Source organism: Phoca vitulina, unplaced genomic scaffold (genome assembly GCF_004348235.1).
Source record: "Phoca vitulina isolate PV1807 unplaced genomic scaffold, GSC_HSeal_1.0 scaffold22, whole genome shotgun sequence".
NCBI classification, from domain to species: Eukaryota; Metazoa; Chordata; class Mammalia; order Carnivora; family Phocidae; genus Phoca; species Phoca vitulina.
In genome coordinates, this window is record NW_022589725.1 from 29,218,660 (window position 1) to 29,239,359 (window position 20,700).

Consider the following 20,700-nt stretch of genomic DNA (forward strand, 5'->3'; position numbering starts at 1 on the left):
TAAGCCAAGTGTGCGTACAGGGCCCTGGGTGTAGCTGCATGCTTCTAGACCCAGCCCGGGGACAGCTGCCCTTTCCAACACATTCTAACACGGAAACCCCATTTCTACAAACCCCTCTGAGCTTTCTGAGGGACCTGGATTTGAAGGCATTATAGGTATGAGCAATCAATAGCACCATCTTCTCTTCTCCCAAAACACTGTGTTTGTTCAGCAGTGGGGAGATTTTGCTGTGAGGTAACATCTCACAAGTGCATGAAACCATCCCCAGAGGACCAAACGTTGACGACAGAAGCCATGCTTGCCAACCAAGCTAGTTCTGCTCAGGGTTGAATGGAAGAGAAATGAGTAGTAATTGAGCATCTACTCTGCCCCAGACACTGGATTAAGCATTTTTGCACAGCAGAGCTCATTTCATTTGCTGAAGCGAACACTGAATTATACTTTCTCCCCAGTGAAATGCTTCAAGTCTGAGGATGCCATTCCCAAGGTGGTCCATCCCCCCCAACTGATTTTTCTCCTTGTCAACTTTCTGGCTCAGTCACTCAGCACCTGTGGGAGTGTATCAGAGATGGAGAGAAGACCTCACATAAAACATTAAATTTCCAGATGGATCAGAAGGAAGCACGAATGCTAAGTTCAGGAAGAAAGCTGTTTGATTTTCTTTCCTGCTTTTCCATGATGGAAAACAGCAGAAGCCAGGGTTGAGGAGCATTACCTTTCCCACCAAGCTGAGAACTGAGAGAGGTTCCATGGCTTGGGGTGAACAGGGTGACAGGAGTTTCAATGAAGGCAGAGTTCAGCCTGGAGAAAGAACCAGAAAGACGATGGTCACCATCTTTAATTCATCAAACCAAACAGATAGTCGGGGTAAGAGTGACTCTCTAATGTGAGCAAAAATGAGGAAAGCTTTCTCTAGATCAGACTATTCGTGAACCACATATATATACTTACACACTAGATGAGGATGGGAAGGATTCTTTGAGCTTAAGTCATAAACTATGAAACACACATATAGGAGAATTGTAAAATGGGAATTGCTTATAATCTAAAAATGCCATTTCTCTGTTGAACAGAGTTTTTGTTTTTGTTTTTTTAATAAAAGAGTAGCCAGCCCAGGGTGAAGTATTTAGGGCAACCAGGATATGATATCTCCAACTCCTTTTAAAAAAATAATATGCATTATATAAAGAGAGAAAAAATTGATAAAGCAATGGAGATAAAATTGAAACAAGTGGTGAGTCTAAGAAAACAGTGCTCAGGGGTTCTGTGTTCTATGCTTACAACATTTCTATCAACTTGAAATTAGAACAAAATTAGAACTTATGAACAAACTAACAAAAGGGCTATCCGATGACCTTTTTGTGAAGCCTTGCCTCCAAAACAAAAATGTTCACACAGTCACTTAAGTGCCCGTTCAAGATTTATTTTCATGTGTGCAATAAGCATTCACTGTGACATAATATAATTTAGGATTGTGCAACAATCCATTGACCATAACTAGAGAAAGAAAAAGAAAATCTTGCTTTCTCTGCTAAACCTTTGAGCACTTGCAACCAAGATACAGCGTCCAGAGTGAAGGAAAGAACTGCTCCTGGTGGAGTAATACTGGGTGCTTCTCTTTTAATTCAGTCGAAATCCCCCAAGTCAGCAAGACTGAATCAAAGAATCACAACTTAATAGACAGTGAAAGTCCTTCTATGAGGTAATTTCTACGAGTCCCCAAACTGCTCTCTGAATGATATCTACAGATACGGACAGGGACACAGACACAGATATAGATGATGTAGGCGCAGATCTACAGAATATAGATGCAGACAGAGAGAGAGATGTACATGTACCTGACACAGGTGTGCAAGCAGATGACGTCGGTGCAGGTGTGAGTGTGCACACACTTGAGGACGATGTAGATCTAGATGACATAGGTATAGATGAAGAATAGGGGTAGGTAGAGGTAGATGAAGATGTAGATGGCATGGATGTAGGTGTACATGGTATAGAAGTCGATGATGTAGATGTAGGCATAGATGATATAAATGATGTAGATAATGTAGCTGTAGGGGTGGATGATGTAGGTGTAGATGATATAGATATAAGTAATGTAGATGTAGGTGTAAGGATAGGTGTAGGTGTAGATGAAGGTGATGTTAGCATAGGTGCAGATGATATAGAAGTAGAGGATGTAGATAATGTAGCTTTAAGTGTAGATGGACATGTTCATGTGGATGATATGGATGTAAGTGTAGGTGTCAGTACATACAGATCATGTAGAGTGATGATGAAGACTGTAGGTGTAGATGATACAGACAGAGAGAGAGATTGAGATAGGGGTCGGGAATATGGGATAGGGATAGGAGATAGAGGTAGGGAACAGGGAATAGAGACAGGGATGGGGTAGGGGGTAGGGGATAGGGATTAGAGGTGGGGCTAGGGACAGGGGATGGGGATAGGGAAAGAGATAATTGCCCAGCTATCCTGAAGTTAATGGAGCTCAAGTCACAGCTCCATTATGATCAAGACCACCCAGTGAATCGACAGCCATACTACTGACCCAACCAGGTGATAAAAACGATAGCAGCAGCAGTAACAACACCAACACCTCTGAGCAGGTGTTGAGTGCCAGGCACTGTGCCAGGCACCTCACCTGCAGCATCTCATTAAATACTCCTGGTCATCCTACCGGCTAACGCATTTATGTCCCCAGAGGCTTGTGGAGCCAAAAGCAAGCTTCTCCGTGAGGTCTTTTGTGACCACCCTTCTTAAAATTTCAAACACTCCCACCATTGCCCCCTGGCCATGCCCTCTCTCCTGTCACCATTTACTCCATGGTGCTTGGCCTCTGTTCCAAAGTCATCCATCAGCTGCCTCCCCAACTAGGATTCCAGCTCCACAAGGCCATGGAGTTGTGTTGCCTCCCCTGCCCCGTCCCCACCACCTGGAACTGTGCCTGGCACACAGGAAGCACTCCACGAGGACCCATGGAAGAAGCAAGTGGCCAGGACAGGGAGAGGGGTACAGTCTCGGGGGGGGGGGGGCCTGTCTGCGACCACACCTGTTGCCTTCATTCTCAAGGATCCGATGATACCGCTCCAGCTCGTTCTTCAGTGTCTGCTGGGCGACCACCAGCTGCCGGCAGTCATAGGAAGACTTCTCCAGGCTCCTCTCGGCCTCCTCAATCTCCTTCCGCAGGGTTTCGATCTGTTCATTATAGAGCTGAATCTCGTCATCGTAACACTCATGGGCATCTTTAATAGCTTGTTCCAGGGCCGAGGTCTGTGGGCAAAGACACAGCTGTGAGGAAAGCCATCCTGCCTCTTCCTAAGACACAGGCTTGACCAGGAGAACCTGGGCTCAGGTACCCCGTTTTGTTTGCTTTGCTCCTTTGCTTCTCCACCAGTTTTGTTGTTGGCAATGAATTACTTTGGAATCCTGGAGCCAGAAAGGAACCTGGACACTAGCTAGCCCCAGCCCCCTCTGAAATCCGCCCTTAACAGAGTCTTTCCCAAAGAGAGTCTGAGGATGGAAAGCCCAGAAAATAAAAAGATGAAATTAGAACATCTGTCCCTGGAATAAAATGTATAATTTTGTATAACTGCTGTCCCTGGAATAAAATGTATAATTTGAATAAAGTATATTATTCATATTCTGAGTTAGCATAAATCTGACAGCCAAAAAATAGAAGCACACATACTAAATAGATAAGATGCTATTTTTGCTAAAGTAACGAAGTGGGGGGGGGGGGCTGTTTCTTGTTCTTATTTAATCACTATGACACTTTACTTTTGTCCTGATTTCTGACTAGTAGAGCTATATGTTTAGGTAGCTGAAGTGTGCATGTGCACTTGTGTACACATAAAACAACCTCAGGGTTACACTATTTACATACTAATGCAGGGCTAGTCAAAATTAAGGTAGGACAATAGAAATCTGACAGAATATAAGGTGGACTTCTATTCACTTTAAGAGCTTCTAACACTGCACAAAGAGCCATGTGTGTACTTATTTACAAGCTTAGTATTTATGTAGTCATGACGCTTTTGTGATCTCATTTTCCGAAGTAGGAAAGAATTCACCACGCATTATCAGTCCTCAAAACAAAATGAAACAAACAAACCAAAAAACCACTTCTACCTACAACAGCACATCCCAAAATTCAATGCGAACCACCCGAGGATGTTGTTAAGCTGCAGATACAGACTCAGCGGGTTCTACAATCCTAACCACTTCCCACATGATGCTAAGGGCACTGGTCTATGGACCACACCAGGAGTCATGGGGGGGCTGCACTGGTATCTGAGTTCAACGTCATGTATGTCTGCTACAAGGCATTTCATGCATGCAGCTGAATGTGCATACTGGACAATCTGGAGGATGAAATTCCTACGACACCTGATTCCTCACTTTACATACAGATGTGGCCTTGGAACAGTGAAGTTTCCTAAGTGATGACACTTGAAAACTTAGCTTACAATGGTTTTGGGGAATGTGTCTATTGTATCAAGAAGGAAGGAAGGAAAAAAGAAGGAACAAAGGAAGGAGGGGAGAAAGAAAGGAAGGAAGGAAGGAGGGCAGGAGGGAGGGGAGGGAGATGGGAAGGAAGGAAGGAAGGAAAGAAGGGGTACATATACTCCATACTTTGGGAAGTCGTTTGCCAGCCCATGTCATCCCCCTTGTCTGAGGCCTGTGCCATCTCACTCATAGAGGGGTCCCAACAGTAGTGTGATCTCACTCTTCTGACCAGAGCTACAGAACCAGGGCCAGACACAGACTGGCCTATCACATGCTTCCTCTCTGGGGAATTTGTAAAAGGATCTCAGAAATAGCAGTGAGCTGGTGGCAGGTTCACAGAACCCTGGGGCCGCCATCTTTCATAACGTGCATGGAGAAGTTAAGAAAAGCAACTCTTCAGAGAGGCAGAGAAATGAAGCCAAAGGGCAAAGACAAACAGAGATGAGAGAGTTTGTGGGAGAGAAGGGAGACAGAGAGTGAGCAGTTAGCTGCCTCAGATCCAAGTTCCTGGTTCCTGCCCCATACCCTGCTCTCAAATTCCATAAACTACCTTTTATATCCTGTTCCTTTGCGGGGGGGTGGGGGGGGAGGGGGTGGATAGTATCTTTACAGTGGAGAAACCCGGCAGACACCACCTTAACCAAGTGATCCAAGTTACATCACCGGCAGGAAGACATGCCCACATGATGCTCCCCTGATGAGAAGCACCCAGAAGGACACTCACTTCTGTGCGTTCCAGCCAGGAACACACAGCCTCAGCCTAATCCTGAAAAAAACATCTGGGAGCCCAAAAGGAGGGACATTCCCAAAATAGCAGGCCATCAAGGTCATGAAAGACAAAGAAAGGCAGGAACTATCCCACATTGGGGTAGACTAAGGAGACACAACACCTAAATGCAAGTAGGATCCACAGGAAAAAATGTGGGTAATTTGTGAAATCGTTGTCAAGTCTATTACAAGGATGGTATCATCGCTAGTTTCCTGGTTTCAATCACTACACTGTGGTTATTAATTAAGGAGCTAACATTTGGGGAACCTGGGTGAAGAGTATGCAAGAAACCCATGTGCTATTTTTTGCACTTTTGAGAAGTCTAAAATTATTTCAAAATAGAACTAAAGTGCACCCTTTCCTGTTTAAGCTTGTTTGACTGGGTTTCTGTTCCTCCTGAAAAAACGATTGTTTTAAATTCAAACAGTTACCTGTCATGTCGAATACCAAGGCCTCCCACTAATTCCTGGTGCAGCCGCATGTTCTGACCTATACCAGTGTTCACACACTCTAGGAAAGGCTTCCAAGAAATAAGGACTCTAAAAGACCCTTTTGAGGCTCAAATCTCAGAGACAAGAAGCCATCCAGGAATGGAAGAATCCTGAAGTCAGACAGACATTCCTTTTCTATGAAGCAGTCCTGAGCACAAGCCTGGGGGATGCTGGCCGCACTGGGCAGCAGGGAGGGTGCCTCTGATCAAAGCTTACCTTCCTCCCCTGGATACAGGAAAGAGCCCGTGCCCACAGCACCCAGACTTTAAAAGTACGCATATTCCACAAACAAATATCGAGGGGGGAAAAAAGAGATAACAGGGAACCTATAGGATAAAAGAGACTTAAAAGACGCAGAAACCAATTATAACGTGTGGACCTTATTTGGATCGCAATCCAAGTAAACGCTAAAGAATGAAATTGTGGGAAAGACTCCCCATTGGCTGATTCCATTTATATGACAATCTGGAAAAGACAAAGCCAGTGGCTGCCGGGGGTTGGGAGTGAGGTGGGGCAGGGGCTGCCCACGATGCACAGCTCCCCGGGAATTTCAGGGCGAGGGCACTATCCTGTCTTGACTGTGGGTGTGGGTACAGTGCTGCATGCACTTGCCATGCAGATGTAACATGTACCGAAAAGGGGGCATTGGCTGTACGCAGACAGCACCTCAGTTAATGATGAGACAATCAGAGATCTGATCCCCGACTGGACATCTGGTGATGCTAAAGAAGTACTGTTAATTATTTAAAGGTGGGTTCATGGACCCACGTTCTATAAAAGGAGCCCTCATCTTTTCGAGAGATCTGTTCAAATACGGCTGGATCAGATGATTTGGTGTCAGGGATTCCTTCAGAATTACATGGGGGTGTGTGGGGGTGTAGGAGATATAAGAGGGACCATGTGTTGGGGGATGGGGATCTGGGGGCTCATGAGACTGTTTTCTCATTTTTACGTATGTTTGAAGTGTTCCAAAATAGAGTGAAAGCAAAGATTATGTGTAAAGTGAGTCTACTGCCCCCTTTGGGTCTGGGTTCCCCAGCCCAGGGCGGGAATAATGGTTTGTGCGGGCAAGTTCTCACATGCAGCAACTCCTCAGCCTCAGGACCACCTCATGGGGGTGGGGCGATTATGACTCCGCTTTGCAGATGAGGAAACAGACACGTGGGCAAAGTGACCTGCCAATCAATACAGGATTCAGAGCCACCTATGCAGGGTCTGAGACCCTTCCTGAAACCATGGGCCCTCCTGCGTCAGCCTCTTCCCAGCTGCAGGAGAGCAGGACACACACGCACACACACACAAACACACACACACACTCTCTCTCTCTCTCTCTCTCTCTCTCTCTCTCTCCCCGGGCCCTTGGAAAACCCCCAATTCCCACATATCAACAGGCAAGCATCACCAGCATGTTCTCACTGAAGACCTAGGGGACACAGCGTGACCCCCACACAGACTTCTCCCTCCCTGAGCACAAACACTTGGCAAATTTTTAAACGGTAAGTAGGATAGCAACGCATTGTCACAAACTAGGACATTAGAAACTAGAAACTTCCAACCTTCCAGGGCAAGTATGATTTTTTTTTTGTATCTCATGAGTCAGTGGTGTGCTGGTGGGAGTTGCTGGGTGGTTGGTTGGTGGCTGTCCTCTGATGGAATCTGCGGGAGGAATGCCTGCCCTGGGAGGAGGCTCTGGGGATGTAAGGTGTCTTCCAATCTCTGACGGGCACTGGTGCTCTGCCTGATTCTGCCTGCGTCCACCAAGAATCCACAGTGTCCAGCGAAGTGCTGAATGAGTTTATAAAACTGGATTTACATCTATGTCAATGTGGTTTTTGCAGCTCAATAATTTAAACTATTCATCAGGGAGCACCTGGGTGGCTCAGTCGGTTAAGCATCTGCCTTCGGCTCAGGTCATGATCCCAGGGTCCTGGGTTCGAGTTCCGCATCAGGCTCCTTGTTCTGCGGAGAGCCTGCTTCTCCCTCTAACCCTCTCCCCTCTCGTGCTGTTTCTCTCTCTCTCTCTCTAATAAATAAATAAATAAAATCTTTTTTAAAAAATAAACTATTCATCAAAAGGAGAAATGTTCAAGAAAAATATTAAGAGCCCCACTTTCATCAGCTTAAAGGGGGCCAAAGAGATGTCTCTGCATGAACAAACCTGGAACCAGCTTCACTACCTGAGAATGAGATGTGGCCCCTCCTCCTAGGAGCCGAGAGGCCAGGGTGGGAGGTGACTCGCTCATAGAGACATGCCCAGGGCATCACGAAGCACATGGAGACCCTCGGATGCTGGAGGATGTCAGAGAAGGCCAGTCCTAGGTACCAAAGAAGAGAAGGTTCTTCTGGAAAGAGGAGAAGTGATGAGCCAAGGGGCAGGTGCCAGAAATCACGGGAGGGTCAAGAGAGGAAGAGAAGTGAGAGTAGCCCACTCACATCTCTGGGTTTCTTGGAGGGGAGCAGCCTCACAGAAACTGGAGAGAGAGGTGGGTAGAAGGGGTGGGCCGTGCCGCAACTTGACCTTCATCCTGAGCAAGGGTGACTGCTATGTTTCTCCTTGGACCGTTGACACCCTTCTGAGATCAGCTGCAGGCGGGAGCCACACCATGCGCTGCTCAGTACTCCCTGAACCTCATCTGGAGCTTGGCGATCAAGGCTGAATGAAGGAGTCAGTATTCGAGCACAGCTGTGGGGTCTGCTTCTGCACAGCAGGGGTCCACAGGGACCCAGGACAGTGCCTAGCAGTGAGCCCCCATCCAGAGCGGTGACCTCCTGCTTCAGTCCTCTTAGGCCCCCGGATGCCTTAGGCCCCCGGATGCCTTTGGGTCCAAGGTCGTTTGTAAAAAGGAAACGGGTTCCTTTTTCTCCACATCCTCGCCAACAGGTGTTGTTTCTTGTGTTTTTGATTTTAGCCATTCTGACAGGTGTGAGGTGACATCTCACTGTGGTTTTGATTTACATCTCCCTGCTGATCAGTGATGTTGTGCTCAACATCATCTGTTTGGTCTACAAAGAGTAGACCTTCACCAGTGTTCAAACACTTTTCATCTGTCGGTCTCCTGTATGTCTTCTTTGGAAAAATCTCTATTCAGGTCCTCTGCCCATTTTTAATTGGATTAGTTGTTTTTTGGTGTTGAGTTGTGTCAGTTCTTTATCTATTTTGGATATTAACCCATCATCAGACACATCATTTGCAACTATTCGGTAGGTGAATGGATAAAAATGAATGGAATATTACTGTCATAAAAAAAGAATGAAATCTTGCCATTTGCAACAACAGGGATGGAGCTAGAGAGTATAATATTAAGTGAAATAAGTCAGTCAGAGAAAAACAAATACCATAAGATTTCCCTCATGGAATTCAAGAAACAAAAGAAATGAACGAACAAAGGAAAAAAAAAACCAGACAAACAAAGAAAACAGACTCTTAACTATAGACAACAAACTGATGGTTATCAGAGGGGCGGTGGGGGGGAGGGGTAATGGGTAAAACAGATAAAGGGGATTAAGAGTACACTTGTCTTGATGGGCACTGATGCACAGAATTGTTGCATCATTACACTGTACTCGTGAAGTTAACATCTGCTGTATATTAATTATACTTCAATTTTAAAAGAGGGAAAAAAATTTTTTTAAAGGAAATGGAAGAAATCAAGTATTCTTCACTGATTACATGCTCTTACCAAAATCTACCACTAGATGGTGCTAGGCAACTTTAATGAGAAGTGATAACCAGGGAGGTTTACTCCTTCCAAGTAATACAGGACCTTTTTCACTTTCCTGTCACAGAAACTCTCAGTCAATGTGATTAGGGAGCCAGAAGTGCCTGTCCCTTTTCTTCCACCTCTAGGAAGTGCCATCCCAGTGGTTTCATGCATGGGCTGTGTTGGGCTTCAAAGAAGGGGCTGCCAGCTCTAATGGAGGATGCTATTCCTTCTATCCTGTGGACTAGGGTTCTCAAACTTGAGTCTGCACAACCACCCGGAGGGCTTGTTAAAACAGAGATTGCTGGGCCCCATCCCAAAGTTCCTGACTCAACAGGTCTGGGATGAGCTTGTGAATGTGCATGTCTGACAAGTTCCCAGGTGATGCTGATGCTGCTTGCTGGTTTAGGGACCTCACCCTGAGGACCATGCTATGGAGGATTCTGGAAGCATCAGATGCTCTAACCAGAGGCAGAACCAGATGCAGTGGTTCTGCCAGGTTGGAGCCCTCCGGCTGCAAGGAGTTCTCCCTCTCCCACCCTCCTCACTTGTCCCCAGTCATAGCATTGGCCCTACTGAGGGGCTAAGCCACCAAATCTACCTTGGAGACCCTCAACTCGGCTACTCCATTGGGAAGCCTCTAAAACCTTTCAAAATCAGCAAAAAAGCCAGCCATGAGCATCTCCTGAATATGCTATGGAAGGAAGGCCCAAGCCAGGGACTCAGGTGGACCGGATGTAGAACATTCTACCCAACCTGGAGCCCACCCTTATACCAGTGTTCTCAAAGTTCCTGGATCAGAAGCATCATCACCTGGAAACTCAGAAATGCACATTCTTGGGCCACACCCCAGAACTACTGAGTCAGAACCTCTTGGGTGGGCCCAGCCATATCTGTGTTTTAATAAGAGCTAATTAGGCAGACTTCTGGTACCCATGACCTTTGCCCCTTAGCTTTATGCCCATGAATGTTATGTTACACAGCAAAAGGGACTCTGCAGATGTGATTAAGGTTCTTAATCAGTTGACCTTCAAAAATAGGGAGATTATTATAGATTATTCCTGATCATATGAGCCCTTAAAAGCAGAAGTCAGAGAGATTAGATGCATGAGAAAAATTCTATGCACTGTTGCTGGATTTGAGGATGGAGGGGGGCCATGTGCCAAGAGACGTGGGCGGCCTCTAAGAACAACTCTTGGCCGACAGACAGCAAAGAACTGGGGTCCCCCATCCTACCTGCACACAGAGTTGACTCTTGCCAACAACATGAATGAGACTGGAAGATCCTCCACCGAGAGCCTCCAGATAAGAAGGTCGGCCAACACCTTTATATCAGCCTTGTGAGACCCAGAGCAGAAAAAAACAACCAAGCCTGCCCAGACTTCTAACCCTGGAAGTGTGGGATAAAGGACTCCTGTTTCAAGCCCTTGCATGTATCGAAATTCACTAGAGCAGCGAGAGAAAACTAATACAACTTGTGTTTCATTAGCTCCACTGCTAGATTTATTTAATATAAGCACATAGATTATGATATAGAAAATGACTGGTAATATTCTAATAACTGTCTCAATAGAATTGGTTTCCTTTTAATTATACATACTTTATTTTTATTCTATGCCCTTAACATTGTTCTGAGAAGTGGTCCATGGGCTTCACCAGGTGGCTGGGGGGTGGTGGGTCATGGCACAGAAAAAGAGAGGACCCCCAATTTAGAGAGACAACAACATCAGAGCAAGACCAGTAAGTCTTTCTGCAGCAGCTATGGGTGGGGACAGGCAGCCAAGCAGACAGACTGATTTCATAGTCTCCGAAACTAGGTTAATCCATGATGAAAGGTCTTACTTTTACATTCAACAAATACATATATGTACATAGAGACAGAAACATTTATGCCCTAGAATTGGAACTTACCACGTCAGGCTGGGCTCTTTCATTTTCTCAGTATCTAGGGCAGGGTTTTCAACTTTGTTGCCACGGCCACAGGAAGAGCCACATTTTACATCACAAACCACAGACATCACACAAATGTGTGTGTGTGTGTGTGTGTGTGTGCATCTGAACAAATATATATATTTAAATATGCAAACATATATATTTAAAACACGGTTTTCACAAAACAAATCCCACCATTACTAGCCATGCACTCGGTTATTTCTTATTCTAGCTTAGTCTAGTGTTGTCAATTTCTTCTTTTTTTAATGCCAGTCAATTCTGCTGAATTCATTTTACCACCCAATGATGAGTGGTAAACAGTGGTTTGGAAAACACTGGTCTCAATGACCAGTGGGCTTGCGTCCACTTCTCCAATTTCTCATTCACACAAACACACACACACATACACACAAACATGCACACATATACACATACACACAGATACACAAATTTATATACACATACAAATATATACATACACACCTATACATATATGTTATATAACATGCACACATACACACATGCACACACATACACATGCATACCTACACACACATAAACATATATACATACACACGGATGCAAACACACACACACACCACATACTCATGCTCGCTCCATTCTTCCAGGGCCTCAGAGGAAACCACTAATTACCAAGTCACCAAAATGGTGTGTCTGGTCCCTGAGCCATGGTTTGTCATGAGAAGGATGAGCTTAAAGGCAGTGCTCAATTTCTCGAGGTGTGATCTTCACCTCGGGAGATAATCACCAGACCCCAGTTTGCTTTCAGTGGCCCCTGAGAGTTGCTGCAGAGTGACAGGTTTGTGCAGTGGGCGATGGGACAGAAATGAAGATTCTGGAACTCCACGGTCCCAAAAGAGATCCTGGGCAGATCTGGAGGGCACTGAATAGCTACAAAAGCACCAGATCCATTGTGGCTTTAACTTCTGATTTTGTAGGCATTGAAGGGATAGAGACAGAGTAACATTTAATGTTCCAGGTTTCCTAAATAGTCCAATTTTTCAAACTTTTTGTTCTCTTGTACCCTATGTGTACTTGTCAAACCAAATGTCAATTTATTTTTAGATTTAGAAAATGCAGGTGCACAGTATAGGAAAATTTAGTATTTTAACCCAATGTGCCCCATCAGAATGGTACAGTAATGAGAGAAAGAAAACTGGAAGGAATCAGGGGGATGAGCTATGAAGCTCGTTAACCAAGAAGGAAGGCCACAGAAAGAGGAGTGAGTTCTTCTGGTGACTTTAGTTTTCAAATTAAGCCTCACCAAAAAAAAAAAAAAAAAAAGGAGGGGGTAGAAATGGGAGCTTTATGCTAACAAATTCTGAGCAGAAGCAAACACCGACACAAGCCTGTAATCAAATTCCAAAGGAGAGGGTGCCTGGGTGGCTCAGCAGGTTAAGCGTCTGCCTTTGACTCAGGTCATGATCCCGGGGTCCTGGGATCAAGTCCTGTGTCGGGCTCCTTGCTCAGTGGGGAGTCTGCTTCTCTCTCTCCCTCTGCCCCTCCCCCCACACATGCTCGCTTTCTCTCTCTCTCAAAAATAAATAAATTTTTTAAATCTTAAAAAAAAATCTGCCAAAGGAGAGATGTTAGGTCATGAAACGAGAAAGAAGAAGCATAGATTTGACCAACTGGAGGATAAAAATTCCAATAAGTATCCATCTCTTCTTATTTTTAACAACAAGATTAAACTGGGCAAAACAAATCGACCTGCAGAAGCCTTGGTGGGGAGGAGTGGCACGAGGGGAACCTCTGAGGCTCCTGGAATTAGCATGACCCATTATCCCTGCTTGGCCAGGACTTTGCCAGTCTGGGCATGAAAGTCCTCCATCCTGGGAAACCCTTGGTCAAAGCAGGACAGCTGGTCACACTACTCAGAAAAGCCGGTTTCTGGCTCTGAGCACTGGACACACAGGTGTGTTGAGTTTGTGAGAATTCCCCACCCCCCACCCAGCTGGATACTTGTATACTTTTCTGCACGCACAGGACACCTGAATACAGTGTGCTGTAAAACCTGATTCTCATGTGTGGTGTGAATGCCCAACGGTGAGCAGCGGACACGAGGGGGTGGAGCCATACCTGGGCCTGTAGCTCCGTCCTCTGGGCCTGCAGGAGGGACACCACCTCCCGGCCCTCCTCCAGCTGACTCTGCAGGGCGGCGGCCTCCCGTTCTGTCAGGAGCTTCTCCTGCACAAAAAGGCCAGACTCAGCATGCACATGCACTTGATGTGTGAGGAAATCCACAGGGAAAGGGGGCAAAGAAGGTTCTTCAGGTTCGTGTCCCCTTGCCCAAACTCATATGCTGAAGCCCTGCCCCCAATATGGGGCCTTCGGGAGGTGATGAGATCTACATGAGGTCATGAGGATGGGGCACTCGTGGTGGGGTTAGTGTCCTTATAGGAAGAGGAGGAGACACCTGAGTGCTCTCTCTCTCCCCAAGATGTACCAAGGAAAGGCCATGTGAGGACCCACCAAGAAGGTGGCTGTCTACAAACCAGGAAGGAGGCCCTCATCAAGAGCCGAATCTGCCAGCAGCCTGATCTTGGACTTGCAGCCTCCAGGGCTGTGAGAAACAAATGTCTGCTGTTTGCTCGGCCCTGGTTGTGCTGTCACCGCCGCCCGAGCTGACTAAGCCAGGCCCATGGCGGCCACCCTTAAGTCCTGCCTGTTCACGGTCTTCAGAGTCTGAACCATGAACGCTAGGAGCGTAAATCGCCGGAGACCCACATTTTAGACCTGGCTGTGCCATAAACTGGCTAAGAGACTCTGGACAAGGCACTGTCTCCTTCTATAAAAAGGAAAGCTGGGAATGCCGACTCTCGCTGGGCTCTGTCGTCTGTCCCTGCAGGTGGCACGGTCAGTCTGTGCCCCGGGCTGTCGACGGTGCCGAGATGTCACGGCCGCACCAGGCCGTCGGGCTCCAGGGACCATAGGGCAGTAGGGGCCCGGGGGAGCTGCCCCGCCCTCTCCCCACTCCGCCGAGCGACATGGGAGAAGATCCGTCCTCAACCGCTCCACACAGGCTGAGCCAGCGCCCTTTTCCAACCGGTCCCTCCACTGTCTGTCCAAGAACATCCAAATCCCTTGGCAAGAGCCGGCCTCTGCTCAAGAGCAATGCCTTCTGACACGGAGCGCGCTGCCTCCCCGCCAGGCAAACCTCGAACACCGAGCACGAGCCCCGTGCCCCCTGCCCAAAGCCGCACAGGTGAGGCAGCCCCCCGCTTGCCCTCACTGTGCAAAGGGGCTGGAGCCACAACAGGGGCACGGAGACAGCTAGAGCAGCACAGACAGACAGACGTGCACGGAGGAAGCCCGTGTGGGCCCGGGACCGCGGCCCGATCCCGGGGCGGGGGCGGGGCGCGGAATCGGAGGCGTAACTGCAGAAGGCCCTCCTCGGCTCTGCGCGCTTACTCCCGAGCCCGTTTTTCCCCGTGTTTCTCAGTGCACGGGGGGCATGCTTTCTCTCCGCCTGGCTCTGTGTCTCTCCCTGCGTCTCAGGCTCCGCTTCTCTCTCTGTCTCCGTCTTCTTTGTTTCTCTGTGTCTCGGTCCCCACCTCCCTGCCTCAAAGATGCGGACAAGGGGGTGGCTGAGGGCAGAAGGGGACTCACGTCCCCGACTGCCAGCACGTGGAAGATGTGCATATACGCCACACTTCGCCAATTCTAGGCCTGCGGCCTCGGGAGAGAAGCAGACACGATGCCCAGACATTGCATCTGCCGGAGCCCTGCCTGCTTGCCTGGCCCTGTCTCTCCTCACTGCCCAGCTCCTATTCATCTTATACACCTCCTCACGCCCACCCAAGGGGGCACAGGAGACCCTCGGATACAAGAAAGACAGCCCAGCTGCTGTCAGCTGGTAGCTGGCACTCATCACCGGGCTGTGATGCTCCCTCTTATAAACTTGCAAATGAGCTCCCCGCCCAGTATCCGAAGATGTCACTCCGGGACCATGGGGGAATGAGACAGAAACAAGACCACCCTGTGTCTGAGCACGCACAAAAATCACCAAACCTCCCCTCCCCCACTAACACAAGCGATGCCGCTTGATCACCAAGTACCGCCTCCCAGGTACAAATTACGGGGATGCTCAGTCACAGCACCAGCCCTCTCCTGAGGGCACCCAACCCAGAGCAGGGCCCTGCTTAACTGATCCCACCCCCAGATCACCTAACACAGGCCTCAATCCTCTCACACGTCCCTCCTCCACTGAGACACCCTCAAGTCTCCACGGGGTACCCCCTCTCCCTTGCTGCAGTGACTAATTCACCCAGCTTTATTTGACCACAGATGCATCTCCAGGGGCCTCTGGCTAGAGGGCACTGACATGATGCTTTACTGACACATTAACCGGGTGAGCGGTGTTCCTAGAACAACACTAACTGTATCCTCATTTTGCAAAGGTGACTCACACATTTTCTAGGTAACAAGAGTCAATGAAACAAACCTAAAGGGACCATCTATCTCGTATATAGAATTTTTAAGCACAGATTAATAAAGAATGTGATGCTTTCTGAATCTGTTTCTCCCAGGGAGGTCTTGCTAAAAGGGCAGATTCTGACTCAGTGGGTCTGTACTCAGGCTGGAGATTCTGCACTTCTAACTAGCTCCCAGAGGACGCTAAGATCACTGATGCTCTCAGACTGGGGCCAGACACTCTCTATATTCTTATGACTCAGAAGAATTGTGTTACAAGAAAACAGAGGATACAATTTAAAAGGTGTGCTTTGGTGTAAAACACTTTTGAACCAGAGGGAAAAATGAGTATGCACGATAAAAATAAGGTATCTGGGAAGATCTCTGACAAAGAAAATTAAGGCGTCAGGAGAAGCTATTTTAGGTCTTTGTGGAAACCTCAGTTATACCAATATGGAGAGCAGGCACCTGAAATGGTCACTGGCGGGCAATTCGGACGAAAATATTCCCAAGAACAAGCAACTTTCCTTGGCAGAGTTTTAAAGTGTCCTCTGGGGCACCTGGGTGGCTCAGTCAGTTAAGGATACGACTCTTGGTTTCGGATCAGGTCAGGATCTCAGGGTCGTGAGATCGAGTCCCGCATTAGGCTCCACGCCCAGCGTGGCGCCTGCTTACAATTCTTTCTCTCCCTCTGCCCCTCCCCCCGGCCCCTCCTCCCATATGAGCTCTGTGCCTTCTGACACACCCCCTGCCCCTCCCCCCGGCCCCTCCTCCCACATGTGCTCTGTGCTTTCTGACACTGATTATAAATAAATAAATCTTAAAAAAATAATAATAAAGTGTCTTCTAAAAGCAAATGCTGGGGTTTCTTCAGCTTTGAAATAATAAAAAAATTAAAACAAAAAGACTCAAGCAGCCAGTTCCCCTGGCCCACAGGTCCTGCAGCTTGTCTGCACTCTGCTCTGGGAGCTTCTAAATGAGGGGGTCAGGGCTCCACCTGCCAGGCGGCTGATTAACTGACTTGGGGTGTGGTCTAGGCAGACTTGCAGGCGAGTCCAAGTGTCTCTAGGGTTGAGCACCACTGTCCTAAGTCATCCTTGCAAAATACCCAGAATCTCACCAGTTGACCAGTCCACCAAACCTTGTATCAGCCTAACACAACCTCTGGAAAAGGAGCACCGTGACATTTTTGTCGTAATCTGCATTATTATCCGTTGATTTTTACATGTCTCAGGTTAGGCATCACAAAATCCATTAAGCCACATTAGGGAAAAACTATGCCAGCAGCTAGAGAGCTAAAGGAAGAAGGAATGTGGAACGTTATATCAGAAATAAGGTTTTTACATCCAAATTCACATTTTTTAAAAAATCAGCTCCTGTAATCTCTTATTTTTTCCCCCGTAGTTTTCATCCCACAGACTCACATATTCATTAACAGAGGCCGACCTTGAAAATACAGTTACGAATTGTGGGGGGCTCTCTGTATTCAAAGTTCATGGTCAAGTTGATAAGGAGAATAAGAAAACAGACAATTTTTTAAAAATCAGCAAACGATTTTATCAGATACCGCAACAAAGAAGCTACACAGATGGCAAAGAAGCCCACGAAAAGATGCTCAACATCATTAGTCATCAGGGGACTCAGTTAAAACCACAGTGAGATATACTGCATACCTGTTAGAAGAGCAAAAAGCAAAAACAAAACCAAACCCCGACATACCAGTGCTGGCTACGACCTACGACACAAAGCAACAGAAACTCTCACACGTTCATTGCTGATGAGCCGCAACGATGCAAACCGCTTTGGGAAACAGTCTGGCAGTTTCTTATGAACTACACAAGGAAGAGCAGCCCATAATACTCAAGAACAAATGCCTAAGACAATGGTCAGGGACACACTTTGTGTCCTCAGCTGTCTAAACACCAGTGTTCCCAGTCTGAGTAAAAGAACAGAAGGGTAAACTTCAAATGTACGCAGAGTGAGAGTGGGGCCAGTGAGCCCAGTGCAGCTCAGCACCCAGTCTGACCTGACGCCTCACCTGGGTCTCTGTTAAGTAGGCCCTTGGGGGGGTAAGACGCATCCCCAGATATGCTTTCCCTGCAGCCGGGGCTCTGATTCTTACCTCTCTCATCCCACTTGTAATGGCAGATGTTTGAGGGGTGGTCTGGACAATCTGCTGCAGGATGGTGACATAGGTCTGAATTTCCAGAAGATTCTGTCGGGGGAAGGAAAGCATTCTCATTAAGACCTGAGCTGCTTGAGATTTTGCCTCCAGGACCAGGTGACCCCAGGGATGAATGCTTTCACATGTTCACTGTCACAGACAGGACAGACTGTGACCTGAGCAGCGGACATTTTAATCTTCACAAGAGTAAGGGGGCAGATGAAGAAACTGAGGCTTGATTGGTCTCGCCATTTCCCTTCAGTGACATGGATGCTTTGCTGCTGGTTTTCCTAGAGCCCAGGATGGCACAGCTATGAGAGAAAAGCAGAGACGGGAACAAAGAGGCCCCCACAGGGTACAAAGGACCCTTTCTGATCCCAGAACAGGGCAGTGATTCAAAGGATGGTCAGTCAATCCCAGACTAAATCACTTACTAGCTGGATGTGATCTTGAGTAAGTGATTTAAACCACCTAATGCTCAGGGTTTTGCATATAAGAGGACTACCAATCTGGTCACGGCGCCTGATCCCCTTTCCCGGCAGAGCACCTGTGCCCAGCTCTGTGTGTGAGAGCACATCGCAGAGAATTGCCCTTGGCCAGACAATGGTCCAAGAAGCAATACCCCCAAACCCACCTCACCCCTGACCCGAATCAATGACTCCTTGGCACAGGAATACAAAAAGCCAACCCTCTTGCCTCAAGGTGGGACCAACCCTGTGGAGCAATCATACTCCAGAACCCTCCATGGGGTCAGCCTGAGGCCAGACTCCAGCTAAGCCCCTGCGCCCCTGTTCCCCTTCATCTCCTCCTGGAAGCTCACCATTAATACAGCAATCACGCAAAAATCATCATTTGGGCTCTGCTCCTGGGGAGCCTGCCCTACGATACTAACTCACGAGGCTGGTGTTAGGACCAATGAGATAATACACAGAAGCTTCGCAGTGTGAACTCTATTATCACCCCTTCGGTGTGAGCAATGGGTCCTCCCATTGGCGTAGGCAGGTCCACACTGAGACAGGAAGAGAGTCTAATACCTACTGAGCACGCACCAGGCTCCAGGCTGTACCAAGTGTCTCACCTATACTCGCATGCTGCCTCAGTTTCCCCAGAAGCAGACTGGTAGAGATTGAACGTTGTGACCCTCCAAATGTCACATATGGAAGACCTAAGCCCCACTGGGATGGGGTGTGGAGGTGGGGCCTTTGGGAAATAACTAGATTTAGATGGGGTCATGAGGGTGGGGCCCTGTGACAGGATTAGTGCCCTTAGAAGAAGTGACACCAAAGAGTTGGCATCGAGGAAAGCCCAGGTGAGCACACAGTGAGGAGACAGACGTCTGCAAGCCAGGAAGAGGGCCCTCCCCAGAACCTGGCCCTGCTGGCACCCCCAGCTCAGTGTTCCAGCCTCCAGAACTGTAAGAAACAAATTTCTGTTGTTTCTAAGCCATGGTGGTACTTTATTATAGCAGCCCGGACTGGCTAAGATATAGGCCCTGAGAGACGGGTCTGAGTGCAAACAGTTTATGTGGGTGAAGGTGCCAGGAAACGTTATTGGATAGAGAAGTGAGACAGGAAAGGGAAGGCAGCCAATGAGGAGCACGTTACCAGGTAAGTTACCACTGTGGGCACCCAGTGCTCAGGCCTAGCGGGGATCCCTGGGAGCCGTGCAGAACCGTGCAGAACAGCCGGTGAGAGGGAGCTGGGGTATGAATCCACCAACACGCATCCATCACTGGCTGAGGCTGCTCCAGGGGCAACACGTTCCGTGAGGCAGAGACACCCTCCACTGCCTGGAGAGCGTCCAGAGACAGAGCTGCGGATACTGGCAGTTGGAAGGAGGCCACAGCCCACCAGGAGGTCAGCCCCCAGGACCAAAGCCAGGCTCACCAGTCCGCTACAGTTAACCACACTGCTGCGCAGAAGGAGAGTCTGGTGTTTGCACGTTGAAGATGGCAGCTCAGAGTGGGAAGGCCACTTGCCCATGGTTACACAGCTCCAGGATTTGATTTGTCCAGTACACCAAGGCCCCCCAAAGTCAGGCCTGTGAGAAGCTAGTGGGGGTGGGAGGCAGAGCAGAGCGCTACACAACAGAAAGCTCCCGAATGCCAACTAACTGGCTTGGAGGCAGAGCTAATATATATATATTACATTTTCTGCACTTCTGCATTTTCTGAGCTGAAACAATGAGAGGTCCTAGCTTACTCAAGACGGATCTATGCAAAATCACTTTGTGAATTGTAATGTACTCAACAGACATGCGTTCCCAATCCCTCCCCCCAACACACACACAACTGCCCTCCTGCTCTGCACATGTCTTGCTCACTAAGGGCCATCCAGCAACCAACCCCTCACCCACTTGGTTCAGGGGCAATACACACAAAAGGAACCCACTGTAGCAGGCTCGTGTGTCAACCACAAGTGCCCCGGCCTCGTCTGGCCAAACCCAGACTGGGTTACCTGGGGGAAGGGCTTCAGAAGGTTCATGGTTACCTTCTTGTACCTGTCCTTTGCTGCACTGATGTCGTCCTGTAGAAACTGGGCTTCGATCTGAAGGCGTAGGTTATGCAGTAAGGCTTCATCGGCTTCCTGCAATGAGAAACTGAGTCACACATCTGACTCGGAGGGCTGCACAGTGGAGGTATTGGGACATGGGTGTGAAATCAGCCAGATGTATGGGCACACGGACCTCCTGGGTTCTTATTAA

General features: G+C 48.0%; 1 protein-coding gene across 1 annotated transcript in view; it reads right to left on the minus strand.

Annotated features, from left to right (window-relative positions):
* BFSP1 (beaded filament structural protein 1) overlaps positions 1-20,700 on the minus strand; it is a 38,625-nt gene that overhangs the window by 2,471 nt on the left and 15,454 nt on the right. The window contains exons 3-7 of the mRNA XM_032420027.1: positions 20,487-20,582; positions 17,956-18,048; positions 13,500-13,607; positions 3,050-3,270; positions 716-801 (exon numbers count right to left, since the gene is read on the minus strand). Coding sequence (XP_032275918.1) covers positions 716-801; positions 3,050-3,270; positions 13,500-13,607; positions 17,956-18,048; positions 20,487-20,582 — 604 coding nt within the window. The remainder of the gene's footprint in view (positions 1-715; positions 802-3,049; positions 3,271-13,499; positions 13,608-17,955; positions 18,049-20,486; positions 20,583-20,700) is intronic.